This window comes from Eleutherodactylus coqui, chromosome 11 (genome assembly GCF_035609145.1).
Source record: "Eleutherodactylus coqui strain aEleCoq1 chromosome 11, aEleCoq1.hap1, whole genome shotgun sequence".
Lineage (NCBI taxonomy): Eukaryota > Metazoa > Chordata > Amphibia > Anura > Eleutherodactylidae > Eleutherodactylus > Eleutherodactylus coqui.
In genome coordinates, this window is record NC_089847.1 from 35,688,212 (window position 1) to 35,706,328 (window position 18,117).

The 18,117-nt window shown below is 45.3% G+C and overlaps 1 protein-coding gene across 1 annotated transcript in view; it reads right to left on the reverse strand.

Moving 5' to 3' along the window:
* The window catches only part of LOC136581700 (lysophosphatidylcholine acyltransferase 2-like), a 92,199-nt gene that overhangs the window by 51,059 nt on the left and 23,023 nt on the right, over positions 1 to 18,117 (reverse strand). Inside the window, exons 2-3 of the mRNA XM_066582323.1 lie at positions 16,615 to 16,740; positions 7,274 to 7,427 (exon numbers count right to left, since the gene is read on the reverse strand). Of these exons, the coding sequence (XP_066438420.1) occupies positions 7,274 to 7,427; positions 16,615 to 16,740 (280 nt within the window). The remainder of the gene's footprint in view (positions 1 to 7,273; positions 7,428 to 16,614; positions 16,741 to 18,117) is intronic.

Genomic DNA, 18,117 nt, shown 5'->3' on the forward strand with positions numbered 1-18,117 from the left:
GCCAGTATAGGGAAAAAACGCAAAACGCAGAAAGATAGGGCATCCCGTGATTTTTTTTTTTCACGCAACATCGCATGAGTAAAAACATTGCAGATGTGAAGGAAAGCATTAAAAATCATAATTCTGCATTTTTACTAGCTCCTGCATGGCGCAAAAATTGCATGATTTTATCACGTGTGGGTTTTGCAGGAAGGGAATCGGCCTGTATATGATCTGATTTATAAGTCCGGCGTACACGACCGTAAACGTAAAACGCTGCACGTTGCCGCTGTGGAGCCGGCCTATCGCTGCGTATGGCAGCGGTTTTGCACTGCGCATGACGATGTATCTCGCTCACACTGTCGTGCGCAGACTTCCTGGTTTTGTTTAATTTTCAAGCTCTGTCGCTTTGCAATGGCGCGTATAAACGCCGCACATGCGCAGTGTAATTGTGTATTTATAGCGTAAATTACGTGGCCATAGAGAACAATGGGCTTCATGACACAGTAAAGGCTACGGCCTCTTTCACATGCGGACCTACGCGTGCAAAAATCACCGCAGAAAAATCACGCGACTATTAGGAGGAATGGTTTCCTACGGGATCGTTCAGATGTTTTTTGCGCATGTAACATTTCTTTATCTGAACGTTCGCATAGAAAACCGTCGGTTCCAATAGCTGCAGGTTTTTTTACGTGCGTGATTTTTGCACACGTAGGTCCTCGTGTGAATGAGCCCTTAACCGGGCCCTTTTGTTTTTTGCTCCCCCGTTCTAATAAATCATAACTTGTATTTCTCCGTCGCCGTCGCTGTCTGAGGGCTCGTTTTTTGCAGGCTGAAAAAAAATTGTAAGTGGAAAAAAAAATGAAATTCCGCCATCTTTTGGTGCGTCTTGTTTCTACGGTGTACACACTGCAACGGAAATGACATGATAGCTTTAATCTATGGGTCAGTACGAATACTATGTTACCAAATTTATGTAGTTTTTTTTCTTTTTTCGCCGTACTACTTTTATTTTTTCCAAGATATTTAATTTTTTTTAATTATCTTCTGCCGCCATTTTCTGACGGCCATAACTTCTTTATTTTTTCGTTGACGCAGCTGTGTGAGGGCTCTGTTTTTGCAGGATATCCTGTAGTTTTCCGTTGGTACCATTCTGGAGCACATGTGACTTTTTCATCCCTTTTTATTACATTTTTTTCTTAAAGACGGGGTGTCCAAAAAGCAAAATTCTGGTGTTGTTTTTTTTTCTTTCCTGATGACGTTCACTGTGCGGGGTAAATAATGTGCTACTTTGATAGGTTGGTCATTTACGGAAGCACAGTTGTTTTTTTTCTATTTAATAATTAAAATAACCTTTTATTTTTTTATATAATTAGTAAGACTTTTTAAAACTTATTTTCACTTTTTTTTGTCCCAGAGTGAACATGAGCGTGTGATGCTCTGATCGCTCTTGCAATATGATGAAATGCCATAGCCTTACATCATACTGCGAATTGACAGGCAGTCTACCAAGCCACCCCACGAGAATGCCTGGATAAGCATTCTGCTTTGACAGTCCTGGGGCCTTTCAGAAGGCCCCTGGCTGCCATGACACCCGCACGGCTCCCTGTGATCTCCATAGGTTCATTCTCATAAGCGTGTTTCTCACCTCATCTTTCTGCATGACAGGGAAGGGTTGTGACCCAGCGGACGTCGCAGCGAGAAGATGACCATCGCCACTGTATGCCACGGAAAGGAGGTATCGTGCGTGTGAACTGGCATTGTGAGTGCAACCCGATTACTGTAAACCTTGTTTATGCACAAATACGCTCCACTGCGACAATCGTCTTGTCGCGTACATTCGTCTGCCGAAGCCCTAGGGCCTCTTTCACACGGCGATTTAGCACGCTGATTTCTGTGCAGAAAAGCGGTCACAGAAACCGCAATGATTTTTACGTGCATTTGTGCTCCTGATATTCTATTAGAGTCTAGGGGGGTAAGCAAATGCGCTCTCATATGCATAAAATTGCGCCGACGGCTCCTTCACACGAATGTACTTTAGTCCCCTTATAATCACAACCGTATAAAGGGAAAAAACAAAACCGCGGATCTCTATGGGATTTCAGTGGTTTTGTTTTCACCACCTCCTTTCCTGCCCGTGATTTGTACGCATGATTTGCCCGTGCCGCCGAGCGTAGTTTCGCCTGTGCCAGTCTGAATAAGCCTTAGGCCTTATTCACACAACGAATTTTACATCAGTATTTTGTGAGCCAAACCAGGAACGGCCCAAAATACGGAAGAAATGAAACTCTTCCCAATTAGACTTTCTCTCCACTTCTGGTTTTGGCTCACAAAATACTGATAAAAAATCCGCCCGTGTGAATAAGCCTTCAATTCTGTGTGCATGAAAAGAAAAATTGTGTCTCACTGGCTTGGCAAGTGATTTATATGCGATGCGTTTTTTCTGTCATATTGGAGCAATATATGATTTTTTTTCACTCGCGTGAAAGTAGCGTGCACAGTATATACAAAATAGCTGAAAAAGCGCAGCTTTAGGCCTCTTTCACACAAGGGTTGCATTTATACGCAAAAGCATCGCGTGGAAGAAATGCGGCAGCGCAGCATTGCTGCAATCTAATCCCTTTTGGAATTAGCGCTGTCTCGTCCATTCACAGGGCTGCATCGCGTAAATGGACTCCGCTGCCGCGCTCGGCAGAATGGCTTCTATTAAGCCTTAATAGCTAAATAGAAACCAGCCGTCTTCTGCAACAAGCGGCGGTAAACTCCTTCCCCCTCTCTGCGATTTTCGGCAAAAGATAGGTCATGGCCCATATTTTGATGCTGTGCGGGAGGGGGAGGAGGGGAGGTAATAATCGCCCGTGTGAATGAATGCATTGCAGTCCAATGCTTCACATGGCGGCGATTTGTGGGCGACGTTTATCTGCGAGAAAACATTTGTATGAAAGCAGCTTTATGAGTGCGATATCAGTCCGATTTTCTAATAGCGATATTGCGCTTGCCCGCGTATGTGTATTCGCATCTGCAGATATTTTGCTGGCTTTTGTGCATTCAGAAAAATACCCACCGCTGCTCCCAGCTATTGAAATTAGTCTAACGAGTTCTGGATGCGTTCCTTTCCTGCGCAATTACGCAGCGTATCACGCACCTCCTGGCATATCACATGCATATTTGTGTATCCCCATTGACTTCTATGGGGACTTTTGGTGTGCAAAAATGCCGCAAAATAGAGTATGTTGCATATTTTTTTGCGTGAATTGTGAAAACGCGCATTTGTGAACAAACCCATTGAAATCTACAGGGTTCTATTCGCTGCGTAAATGCACACGCAAACACACCCATGTGAAGCCAGGAGTTCCTGCACATGGACATTTACACGCGTGTGTTAGCATGCGCAAAATTTCTGAGCACAATACGCAGAGAATAAAACCCATTGATTTCAATGGATTGGTTTTCATTTCCTTTTTTTTTTTGCCCAAATGCGAAAAAACCGCTGCATGCTCTACTTTTGTGTGCATTTAAAGTCTATAGGGAGTGCGCAAATGTGCGTGCAATACGCTGTTCAATTCCACGAGAAAAATAACACACCTGGAACTCACTAGGGTAAATAACCATTTAAGTCGGGGAGGGCTCGTTTGCAGCACGCAAATGAATAGGCCCTGTGACACAGAAATGACAGTAAAATACACGTAAAAAAAAAATTGTTCACTGCGTGCAAAAACGCATACGCCCATGTAAAGCCCTTAGCACTCCTTCACACGCGCGTGACGCAATCACGCGAGTGTGTGACGCATTTTCACTCTAAAATGGAGCGCAATCACTTCGTCTTGTGAGCGTTCCTGCGCAGGTAAGTGTCCTTTTCTGCACTGGCGGCCCTGTTCACACCTGAGAGGGACACAACCAGCGGTGAAAATTGACCAGTGGTTGCAGTTCCCACGGCCGATTCTCAGCGCGCAAAAGCACTCGTGTGAAAGAGCCCTCACTGATCTCTAAGGGCTCATGTCCACGGGCAAAATAAGAATTAAAATCCGCAGCGGATTTTAACTCTTCTCCTGCCCGCGGATCCGCACCCCATAGGGATGCATTGACCACCCGCGGGGTAGATAAATACCCGCGGATCGTCAATCAAAGTGATTAAAAAAAAAATGGAGCATGAAAAAATCTGGACCATGCTCCATTTTCATGCGGGTCTTCTATTGAAGCCTATGGAAGCCGTCCGGATCCGCGGGAGACAAAATTCGGAATTTACTCACACCCTCCGTTTCTTCTCTTCGCGGCGGCGCCATCTTCTCTCCGTCGCGGCCGGATCTTTTTTCTTCGGGACGGCGCATGCGCGGGGCACGTCACCGACGTCATCATGCGCATCCGCCGAGCCGAAGAAAGAAGATCCGGCCGCGACGCAGAGAAGATGACACCGCGGCGAAGAGAAGAAACGGAGCGGATGGGAGGTGAGTTAATTCTCATTTATTCTTATTTTCAGCCCTCATGTCCGCGGGGCAGGAGGGACCCGCTGCAGATTCTACATGGAGAATCCGTAGCGGGCCTGATTTTCCCCGTGGACATGAGGCCTAAGGCTTTATTCACACGAACGAGAAACTTGTGCAATTTCTGTGTGATGCAATGCGCACAAAACACGCACGGATGTGAAGTCCATTCTTTTGAATGGGCTCATACACATGAGCGATGTTTTCCCGCATCGCGGCACGTCCTATCTTTGGGTGAGCTCTCGCATCGCATCTCCCATCTACCTCACTGAAAGGAATCCCCGCAGGGATGAAGGGAATCCCTGCAGCTTGGGACGACCTTCATCGGCAAAGGAAGGGGGAAAGATTAACATCCCCGTAGGGACTCCCTTTATCCCCACAGGGATGTTAAACACCGTCCCCCCTCCCTTTGCCGGTTGGCTCGCATAGTCTCCCATAAAAGTCTATGTGGCGTCAAAATTAGAACATTTTCAATGTTTTCACTCATTCGATGTTGCAAGAAAAAAAAATAGCGGCGTGTTCTATCTTTCTGCGCTTTATCTCCCATGTTTCCCTATGGCGCCTCCTTTTTATCACATTGCAAAGCACCAACTTGTGATTTCCATGCGATGACTTTTTAACATTAGAAAGTCCAATTGACTCATAAATCGCGAACGGCAGCCATGTTTTTGGGAAAAAAAGCAGCGCTGATGCTCAAAAAAATTGCGGGGAAAAAAGTAGCGATTTTGCCACGATATCGCGATCGCCAGTGTGCAGGAGCCCTTAGGGAGCTTTCACATGAGGGGGGAAGCTAGTCGCACCACAAAACCATCATCAGACTTCTCGTGATTATTTTCAAACTCCTGCACTCGGATGCGGAGTTTGAAAACCCAACGAATGGGAAGAAATTCCCCTCGTTCAGGCGCACCGCAGCTCCGTACTGCCGAGTGTAGTTGTGCCCGCACTCATCTGGAACCGCCCTCACTCTGTATTTGGTCTTTCTTGTGGTTTTCTTTGCAGGTGTATAAAACTACAATTTTTCACACACACACAAAAAAAAAAAAGCGCAAAAATCTCACACAGATTCACTGAATTTAATTGATTTGAATGAACAATTTCGATCAGTAATACAGACCATAACCGGACGTACTGCGTTTTTTTTTTTTCACGCATGTAAAATACACGTGTGAAAAACACAAGTCTGATTGCCCTAATACAAATCAATGGCGTTTATGCTATCCGTATAAGGGTGCCCACCCACTGGCGTTTTTTTTCACTGCGAAATTCGCAGGTTTTTTTTTTCTGCAGGGGGTTTATGGGACTTGTAATGTAAAAATCGCGATTTACCGCGATATCGCGATTGCGATTTTAGCTTTGCATGTCCCATAGCCCAAAGACCCCTGCAGAAAAAAAAAAAACGCTACGAATTTCGCAGTAAAAAAACGCTAGTGGGTGGGCACCCTTAAGCGCGTAATCTGGAGCGCAAATACACCCGTGTGAATGAGGCCTGAGTCTAAGGGTGGCTTCACACGGGCGTATGCGTTTTTGCTAGCACAAGGCATTTGTGAGCGTGTTTGCATGCACAGAGCATCTTCACATGGGCACAAGATACACGCCCGCCCTGATTTAAATGCGCATTCTTTCACGGATCCCATTGTACATTTGTCCACCCCGCATAGACTTCTGCTCACGCAAAAAAGGATAATGTGTACGAACCCATGCGTCTCTGCATTTTGCACATGTACATTTTATCCACACGTGTTAATACGTCCGTGTGCCGGATCCCTAAGACACTACGCCTGCTGTGATTGACTAGTGCTGCCCACATGAGCGGCTCTGGCCAGTGAGATCTGCATGCACACAGTATGCATCAGGTAGTCGAAAAAGCGGTCCAGCCATCATTGTTTGGCCAGTACCAGAGGATGTGCTTTAAGGGGTTGTACCAAGATATAAAGAGATCTAAAGTTACTCAGAAGATGGGGAGTAACTCTATGATCAGTGGGGTGTAACCACTGGGGTTCCCACGAGTCCTGAGTATGGCGGTCCTGACTGTCCCCACAGAAATGGAGGACATGCATGCATTCCATTCATTTCAATGACAACACCGAAATTACCGAATACAAGGACAATGTCTGTCTATAGAGGGGGACTGGAGCATTATATCAGGAAAAATGAGCTTCGGCCATTAAACAGATATAATATGATCATGATCAGTGTGGAGTTTTGCACAAGACTGAAGTTTTATTATTGGGGTTATTTAGTTTAGCAAAAAAGACGGTTGGGGGGGGGGGGGGGGGGGCGACCTAATAATTATGTATAAATATATCGGGGGACAATACCGAGATCGCTCCCATCATCTGTTTATACCCAGGACTGTGCCAACAGAGCGCCCTCTACGTCTAGAGGAAAGAAGGTTTCTACACCGACATAGAAGGGGGTTCTTTACTGTAAGAGCAGTGAGACTATGGAACTCTCTGCCTGAGCATGTAGTGATGGTGAACATGATAAGCGTACAAGAGAGGCCTGGACGCCTTTCTTGGGTGTTACAATATAATATGTTATAGTCACTGATTACTTCAGAAGGGTCGGTGACCCGGGGATTATTCTGATTGCCAGATTGGAGTTGGGAAGGAATATTTTTCCTAAAGTGAGTATAATTGGCTTCGGCCTCATTAGGTTTTTCTCCTTCCTCTGGATCAACATTGCAGGATAGCAGGCTGAACTAGATGGACACAAGTCATTTTTCAGCCTAACACTATATGCTACCAAGTTCCCAAAAGTTACACGTCTCAAGTTGTGACATCTTATAGTAAGCCTTATAATATAAGACTTACCCGGTCAAACAGTGCGAACAGCTCTCTTAGTAGATCCGACACCGGCAGCTTGAGATGATTGGCAAACTCTTCTATTCCAATCCTTCCTCCCTTTGACAAGTCGGCAATAGATGCGTACACTTCCAGCTGTTTCTCAAAATTGTTCCATTTTAGGCTGAAAACAAATTGCTGAAAGTAAGTAATACAGTAACAAATATAAGTAAGGTAAACGTATTGGGGCACAATCATTTGGGATAGTTTTGGCGCAGAGATTAGCGCTGGCGTGTGTGCTTGTCAAGAATCTGGCACTAGTTTTTGCTTAATGTTAAATATTCTTTAGGACTCACATAGGCGCAGCGATCTACAGCCGCAGTGAGGCTGAAAAAAAAACAAACCGCGTAATCATGCGATACTTCCGCTGTGCTCACAGCGGAAGTATCACGTGATGCATGGCTTCCATTGACTGCAATGGACGCCGGCTGCGCGTTTTTCCGCAATTAGAACATGCCACGATTTCTTTCATGCTGCGTGAACATTTAAAGGCAGTAAGCTATTGGGTTCATGAAACGCGGCAGAAATCCATCCGTGGGCATTAGCCCCAAGTAGGTAATTCCTGCCTTGACTCCTCTTTTAGGTCCATTGACTTACTTGCCAAAATATATATTCACCTCAATTCACAGCTCATCTAGGCTACAAAATCAGCGTGTATACCAGAACTATCCCTCCGACTATAAAAGTCAGCGTGTATACCAGAACTATCCCCCGACTATAAAAGCCAGTGTGTATACCAGAACTATCCCTCCGACTATAAAAGTCAGTGTGTATACCAGAACTATCCCTCCGACTATAAAAGTCAGCGTGTATACCAGAACTATCCCTCCGAGTATAAAAGTCAGCGTGTATACCAGAACTATCCCTCCGAGTATAAAAGTCAGCGTGTATACCAGAACTATCCCTCCGACTATAAAAGTCAGCGTGTATACCAGAACTATCCCCCGACTATAAAAGCTAACAACACGGACTTCCGCCCAGGACACAGAGGAAGCAGGACGTGTCTCTCAGAGCTCCTGCGTGACACAACTCCCAGAGACACCGGGACCCTCTAGTGACCCACAAAAAAGCAGCTGCAGGGACGGACATCTCCCCTGCTTGCTAGGCAGAAGTCCCAACACCGGCAAGGGGCCCGGAAGATCCTCCGTGAACCTCCAAACGCGGACCGCGGGAAAGGAGAACCGGGGCACAGAGGCGAGGAAACGGGACGCCCAACCCATAGCCAGCCGGGACCTTACCTCCGCCGAAGATCTCCGGTAAGGTCTGCAGACCCATCGGCCCCCGCCCAAGACATACCGGGAGCGTCGGGGACACTGCGGCCTGGACGCGCCCAAAGCCGCGGACTAAATTTCCGGCCGCGAGAACCGCGACCAAGCCCGGTAAGAGCCGCGAGAGGGGGGAAGACCTCGGGAAGCCATAGAGGACTAGGGGAGACCCCCCGAGAGTAGATACCCCACCGGAACACCAAAGCGGGCAGCAGCGGGCATCGCGCCACAACACCCGGGCCGTGACAGACATAGCCCAGCTCCGCACGGGGAGAATAGCCCGGGAGAGCACCCGGACAACCGGAGAAACCCCCCCCCTGAACCGGCGACCCCCCGAAAACCTGTGGGGACGCAGCGGCCTAGCGGAAGCAGAAGCCACAGCCTAAATTTCGACAGCGATGCCCACAATAAGCCCCGCCCATTACACCAGGCAGGGGAAGGAGCCGAGAGGCAGCAAAGAAGTGTGAAGACACCACACAGCCACACCAACGCTGCAGAGAGGGCCCCAGAACGCAACAGAGGCACAGAGATCCCCTTCAAAGAGAGAGAGGGGGGGGGGGGAAACAGCCCAAGAACAGTGGGCAACCATAACTACCACACGAGCCCCATCCCAACCTCAAGAAAAACACAAAACCCAGTACATACCACAGAAAAGATCCCAAGGGACTATCATTCGAATTTAACCCCTGACAAATCCCTAAAGAACAAAACAGCAACAGGGGGGGGGGGGAAATAAGGAAAAGAGGGGAGAGAAAGCCCAGACAGCACAAAACAGAATAATTAAAGTACACCAAAAACAGGAGTGGGGGAGATAAAAGCGACAAAACGAAACCAGCAGGAACATTAGTCGCGGAGCGAACCAAAGACCCCAGACAAACAGAGATGGAGCAATAGATAATGAAAGATAAGCCACATCCACAACAAAATTAAACTGCAATAAAACCAGAAAAACCTCAAGAACAGGGAAGACATCTCAGCAAATCAACCCGCATAACCACTCGACTTAAAAAAAAACAAAAAAAAAAAACATGGACAAATATCTAAACGAAAAAAACGCGGGCACCTCAACAAGGGCAACACGCCAGCCAAACACAGACAAAACATCTATGGGAGGACAACAAAAGAACAAAGCTGCCAAAAACATCAAAGAAAGAGAAAGCAAAAGCACACACCAACCTACATCCCCTTTGAAGAACCCCCCACCATGTACCACGGTCTTACCAGACACCGACCACGAGACAATGGACACTTCCGCCATACAAACTAATGACCAACCAATGAATAACAACATGGACATAACCCAGGCAACACTGGTGGCACAAGAGGTGTCAAAAATGCTTCTCCCCCTATTTGATAACAGATTAGAGGCATTGCATAAATCCATAAATTCAGCATTATCCCAAATCACGGACAACACCCAAAGGCTGACGGAATTAGAAGCGAAAACCCAGAATACAGAACAAACCATAGCAAGCTTGGAAGCCTCGCTACAAAGAAATCAGTCAGAAACCGAAATGCTTCGGGAGAAAATCGACGACCTAGAAAATAGACATCGCCGTAATAATCTTCGCTTTGTGGGAATACCTGAGACAGTAACCAATAACCAGCTTATAACCTACCTAACTACTGAGCTACCACAAGTACTCCAGCTCGACATACCTAAAGACCCTCTAACAATAGAAAGAGCTCACAGAATTGGCCCCCCGGGGGAGGGGCGTAACAACAGAAATAGACCTCGCCCAGTGATAGCAAAATACATGCATTGGGCAACAAAAGAAACAATCTTACAAGCTTACAGACGACAAGGAGAACTAATAATACAAGGATCAAAGATCTTACTGTTCCAGGACTTTTCAGTGGCAGTATCACAAAAACGCAAACTATTTACCCCAATCTGCCAGGCCTTACATGAACAAAACACACGCTTCCAATTGCTATATCCGGCAAAGCTCCGAATCCAAGATGGCAATAAATCTCTAATATTCAACACCCCGGAGGAAGCCAGAAGACATCTGCGCATGGAAGAAGACGGAGAACAGGGATGAGAAAGATGGGGAAAAAAGGAACTGCATAGTTGCTCTTTATTATGACCCTGTTCGAAACATCGTGGATGTGGCACCCGTTATGCAAAAGAAAAATAATTCAATACTGAAAGTTTATATGTTTATAACTATGTTTTTCATGTTTTTTATGTTTTCTATTTTTTTTCTGACCCATTTGACCTTTAGAAAACGGACCGAAAGGAGGATCGGAGAGCCCCGCAGGCATGGCACAATCAACACCCAGTTGCATCCACGGCTCGCTGGGACCGAAGGATGTGACGACAACAAAGAGGCAAAAACCACGGTAATTATAACCGACACATACCAATATGCCCACAGACTTAGAGACAACTGAATATCAAACACCCTCCACGATACAAATACTGTCCTGGAATGTAGACGGACTAAACACACCCATTAAACGAAAAAAAGTACTCACACATTTAAAAAGATATAAACCAGATATAGTGTTTTTACAGGAAACACACTGGAAAAAAGAGGGAAAAGGGGAACTAAAAGCACCATGGATAGACGCATGTTATACAGCCTCCCATACATCAGCATCACGAGGAGTAGCCATTTTGATTAGGAAAAACACACCACATGTAATACTACAAAATATAGCCGACCCGCAGGGCAGATATCTAATAATGAGAATCAAAATGGAAGAACAAATATATACCTTGGTGAACGTATATGGCCCCAACACAAATCAACCGGCATTCTGTGCCACGCTAATAGAAAAACTACAACCGTATCTAAACGATAGAATAATCATGGGAGGAGACTTTAACAGCGTACAAGACGAAATACTGGACAGAACAGGGCCATCCACCCAAACAACCTCAATCACACATGCATTACTAACGCTAAAAGAACAACTCAGCTTATGTGATCCGTGGCGACTCCTGAACCCCACCAATAAAGAATACACGTGCTGCTCCAATGCACACCATTCATTTTCACGCATAGACTTTCTCCTGATATCAAACAGCACTTTTGAATATCACCACCAATCAATAATCCACCCAATATCCCTCAGTGACCATGCACCGATAACAATGAAACTACAACTGATAGCCCCGCGAAGGCTAACCAAAATATGGAGATTCCCCTCATTTTTGTGGGAATCAGAGGATTTCAGGGCATACCTGAAAATAAACTGGAATAATTACGCAGACGACAATAGGGCCCATATAGAGGACATAAACCTATTTTGGCAAGCTTCGAAGGCAGTGATGAGGGGCCATATCATAAGCTACCTGTCCCATAGGAGGAAAAAATTCCAAACAGAATTCGAGACATTACATCACTCCCTCCTGGAGGCACAAAAAGAACATATGAACTCCCATGACGATAATTCATATCAAACCTTCCTCACAGCAAAACATTTACTAAACACATTCGTACATACACACGCACACTGGCAAACACAACTAACAAAAAACAAGTTCTACAGGTGGGGCAACAAGACAGGTCGCTTGCTAGCCAACCTGGCTAAACAAAAACAACCACACAAACCAATATTGGCACTAAGACACGCCAATGGAGATAACCTCACAACAAAACAAGAAGAAGTGACTCAAATACTACACGAATACTTTGAAAACCTATACAGGGCAGAACCAACAAACATGCCGGACATAAACAGTTTCCTAGAATCTGTGAACCTACCAAAACTAACAGAAGAACAAACATCTTTACTAGACGCTGACATACGGGAGGAAGAAGTAAGAGGGGCGATCTCGAGGGCACTAGGGGGAAAAACACCAGGCCCCGACGGATTCTCGACGGAATATTATAAAATACTAATAACAGATATGGTGCCAGTACTGACCCAACTGTACAACACAATATACAAAAACGACACACAAGCAGAGGACTTTGGAGTATCAAGAACGATACTACTCCCCAAACCGGGCAAAGACCAGACAGAACCAAAATCCTACAGACCAATAGCGCTGTTAAACTGCGATTATAAATTCCTGTCCAAAATACTAGCCGACAGACTCCAGCTAATCCTCCCGTCCATACTAGATCCAGCACAGAAAGGCTTTACACAAGGGAGAAGTGCTTTAAAAAACATCAGAGCCGCCATAGCGGCGACGGTCATAGCACAAAACCCCGAGAGCCAGACTACAATGCTGCTGAGTCTGGACGCAGAAAAAGCTTTTGATAAAATGGCCTGGCCATATTTAAACAGACTGCTGGAAAAAAGAGGCTTTGGACAGATTTTTATGAACTATATAGACACAATGCACACAAGGGCCACCACGACTCTCACAGTCAACGGCCTTAATACTCCCAACATAGACTTATTTAGAGGGGCTAGACAAGGCTGCCCCCTTTCACCACTGTTGTTTAATCTATCAATAGATCCACTGCTTAGATACTTGACACAAACAACGCTATTTACAGGAGCCACATGCGGAGGGACAAAGATAAAAGTAGAAGCATTTGCAGACGATCTTTTACTGGTGATAGACAACCCTAGGGAAACACTAACACCCCTATTACAGGACGTGGAAAAAATCGGCAAACTCTCGGGTTACACTTTAAACCTAGACAAAACAGAGGCTTTACTTCTTAGGGGACAGGCCAAACCCCCATGGGCAATGCAGTATCCATTTAAGTGGGAAAAACACGCAATACAATACTTGGGAGTACAACTCACAAGAAACCCTTCCAAATTATATAACACAAACATAGATCCCCATATCAAAAAATTAGAAGCGACCCTAAGCACATGGAAAAACTTCACGATTTCTTTTCTGGGAAGGGTGAGCCTATTAAAAATGATAGAATTTCCACGTCTATTATACATCCTACACTCACTACCCATATTCCTAAAATTAAAAGACATAAAGAAAATAAACTATCTGTACAGGAGATTCATATGGGGAGGGAAAAGACCACGCATCGCGCTCAAAATATTACATAAGCACAGAGAGAACGGAGGAACCAACTTACCCAGCATACGAGACTACAACCTAGCGGCACAAACACGAATCATTCATGACTGGATTCATTCCAAGTCACACTTCACAAACAAACCACTCGAACAAGAAATGGCCGGCCCAACACGACTCCAGAATATCCTCCACTGCTCATACGCAGAACTCCCAGGAAAAATCAAAAAGAACCCCCTGATATTAACGGCCTGGAAAACATGGAATAAACTGCGCAAAGATAACCAAACATCACCCCAAGTATCGCCATACCTGTCGATAATGAACAACCCCAACTTTCAAGACGGTAATCCCCATAATATATTCGCTTCGCGGAATGGGAGACCAAAGGAATACACACAATAGACAGACTGCTGCACACAGAGGAAAAACGAATCCTAACATATGACGAAACGAAACAAAAATACCCTGAGATCCAAATCCCACTATTTTCATACCTTCAGGTCAGACACTATATCACAGAACTCATACCACGACTTCGAGAACCTGACTGGGTACAAGCAAATGACATATGGACGGCTAGGAAAACAGGCCCACAGGGAATGATCTCCAAGCTGTACAGGATAATAAGAAATATGAGGGAGCAAGATGACATTGACTCGGGGGTTGGTAAGTGGGCCAGGGACAATCCTGATTTCACACCAACATTGATAATGAAGTCTCTGACCTCAGCACACAGATACTTACCATCAGCCAGATTTCTGGAGATGAGACAGCAAATTGCCCACAGATCATACATAACCCCAAGTAGGGGATTTCAAATAGGAACTTACGACACCCCAAATTGCCTCAAATGCCAGGCGCCATATGCAAACTTATATCACAACCTATGGACATGCCCCCCAATACAGGACTTCTGGACACGGATAGGAGAGTACACAAAAACACACCTGACGAACTTCTGCCCACAAGAACCAACATGGGCAATATTTGGCTACTTAGACTCTGAAGTCTACCACTGCTCGAGAGGCGTTAGAAAACTACTGCACTTCATAGCAGCAGCGGGATTAAAAGCCATTTTACAAACATGGATACAACCATCAGGGCCCCCATTCAGACTGTTCCTGGACAAGCTAGCGTTCCTGTTCCAGATGGATTGGGCGGAAACTTCACTTTTCAAAGAAAAGAAGGTACAAACCTTCTTTGAAACCTGGGGGAGCTTCATTCAATTATTACCACAAAGGGTAAAAGACAAATTAAGAAACTGCTTCTACTACACCTGCTGGTTCCAGGAACAGATAGCAATGGGAGACACACTAATTTAGGGTGATCTACAAATCGTGCCATAGCCTGCGGGGCCTCCGAAAACTTTGAAGATCCTCAACATACAGGTCAGTAGACCAAAAATATCCGTGGTCAAAATGGGTCAAAGGTTAGATTTCATGTATATAATCTGTCTGTTTCAATGTTTTGTTTTATTTTGTTTAGTTTAATATAAATAATATAAAAAATGCAGGCTGGGACAACCAAGACTGATACGGAAAAAAGAACCTGCAAAAATACTGTAATGTTACATGTTTGTCCAGACCCGCTTAATAAAGACAAAGTTTAAAAAAAAAAAAAAAGCTAACAACACACGGACGAGTGCGATATCGGGCCGTGAATCACTCGCTCACCGACATGCGATTTCCCCGCGGATGTGAGGCATTTTTATCTCAAAACCGCCTCGCATCACTTCGGGTAAGTAGCCGTGCCGGAGGATAGCTAATAGCCGTGGCAGAGGATCGCAGAGTTTCTCTCATTGTTTTCAATGGGAGACCTCGCATTGCATCGTGTGCGCCTAGCATGTGGTGCGATGCTGCCGCCGGCCCCATAGAAAACAATGGGACTGCTATGTAAGTTTATGCAGCAAGATAGAACATGCTGCAGTTGGTTACCTGCAGTGCATTGTGGTGCCATGCGGGAAAACATCCTTCATGTGTAGGACTCAATTCAAAAGAACGGGATTTATATTTGTGCGTCTCGCATGATTTTCTCGCCAGTGTGAAGGCGGTCTAAAGCAAAGAGCTTATTCAAAGATTTGGGAAGTTTTTGCCCATGACAAACCTATTGTTCTCTTATCTTAACACAACAAAACCCATTAGAATCAATTCCAAGTGTCAGTAAACCACCCTGATAATGCAACGTGATGACGGTGTGCCGCGCTAAGAGTCAAGCTTAAGACCAAGGCATCTGTACACTGAAAAGAAAAGTCAAGCGGCACAAAAAAAAACTTTTTCAGAAACCTGTGGCTTTGCTTAAACTTCCATGTTATTTTTTTGCATTAGACTTCCTACACAAGGACGAGTGAGACGTCGGGCCATGAAGCTGCCCGATACCGCGCTCATGAGGCATTGCTCAGGCATAAATACATTGGTGAAGTTCCGATCCTCTTGCACGAATTTCAGGTGCGATAGAGGATCGGAAGCGTTTTCCATTGATTTAAATGGCAACCTTGCATCGCACTCGCATGCACATTGCATGTAATGCAAGAGCAATGCGAGGCATTAAAGCTGTGACGATGCATTCTGAGGAGTGTGAGGAGTTAGAGCATGCCACGATTTTTTTCCCACACTGCAATTCATATTCTTGTGAGATTGGTGTGTCTCGCAGTGCACAGATGTCGTGCAATTTTGTTGGCCACACATATGGACTATTTATGGATGATTACTGGGGGCTGGGTGACTGATGACAGCATGAAGTATTGCTAGCGCATGAACAAAAAAAATATATGTAAGCCTTTCATTGCCCGAATACGTTGCGCAGGAGCATGCATATTTGCGCTTGCGCTCGCCTGCAGAAGCCTTTAACAAAAATCAATCAGCAACACACCTCCATGCATCAATAGGTGGCGACAATGATGAAAGTGTGTTTGGGTCGAATGGTAGTATTAAGGATTACTCATCTCCCATACAATCTGCATTGGCCTGTGTAAAGACTATTTAAATGAGCGCAGATCTTGATGACCTGCGCTCATCATCTAGCTCAAATTGAGTCAAGTAATGAGAACTCAAATTCAACTTTTATACAAAAAAAAGGGAACAACTGCTTCTCACTTTAACTTCCGGCTGATTTTTGTGAACTCCACAAGCCCAGCCTCCATGGGTAAAGTCAGGTCTCTAGCTGTTAGCATTAGTCTGCAGTCTTCATAGGTATGATCAGTGAATGGTATTCCAAGTGACCTGCAAAAGACAGTAAACCATTGTTAATGGTAGGAGCTGCTAAGGAAGGCTCCAAATCCACATCCAATACACAAAAATAAAGCTGTGTACTCCCATTCTAACACTTTTTATTTTTATTTTTAGGTGACTTGGACATTTTCGCTCCTAAGATCTGCGTTCAACCAACAGACTGGCCTAATGTCACACGATGTCAATAGTAAGTAGCTTGTGCCTCTTACAACTAGGAAGTAGCTTGCTTTCTCCCGCGGGGTTTTGAACGATAATCGTTCCATGTAAAAGCAAGCAGAAAATGAACGACTGGATCAGAATCGTCCAGTTGTTCACTGATGAGGGGAGAGGACAGAATATGGGGGATGTAATGAGGGGAGAGGACAGTATATGGGGGATGTGATGAGGGGGAGAAAACAGTATTTGGGGGATGTGATGAAGGGGAGAGGACAGTATATGGGGGCTGTGATGATGGGAGAGGACAGTATATGGGAGATGTGATGAGGCTGTCAAGCAGCCTAGCAGTGGTGTAAATTCACCACTTCCAGTGGCGTCAAGGTAAAGCATTACCAGACAGTATATGCAGGATGTGATAAAGGGAGAGAGGACAACATGGGGTCTGTGATTGGGGGGAGAGGACAGTATATGTGAAATGTGATGAGAAAGGAGAAGACAGTATATGATAATTGTGATGTATAGGGGATATGATGAGCGAATAGGATAGTATACAGGGGATATGATAAGGGGAGGGGACAGCATATAGGGGATGTGATAAGGGGAGAGAGGATACTATATGGGGGATGTGATGAAGGAAAAGGTTAGTATGTGGGGATGTGATGAGAAAGAAAGTAAAGTATATGGGGGATGTGATAAGGGGAGAGAGGACAGTATAAGGGATATTATGAGTGGAGAGGACAGTATATGGGGGATGTGATAAAGGGAGAGAGGACAGTATAAGGGATATTATGAGTGGAGAGGACAGTATATGGGGGATGTGATGAAGGAAGAGGACAGTATATGGGGGATGTGATGAGGCAGGACAGTATATGGGGGGATGTGATGAGGGAGGACAGTATATGGGGGGGATGTGATGAGGGAGGACAGTATATGGGGGATGTGATGAGGGAGAGGAAGGTATATGAGCGATGTGATGATGGGAGAGGACAGTATATGGGGGATGTGATGAGGGGAGAGGACGGTATATGGGGATGTGATGAGGGGAGAGGACGGTATATGGGGAATGTGATGATGGGAGAGGAGAGTATATGGGGGATATGATGAGGGGAGAGGACAGTATATGGGGGATGTGATAAGGGGGAGAGGACAGTATATGGGGGATGTGATGAGGGGGAGAGGACAGTATTTGGGGGATGTGATGAGGGGGAGAGG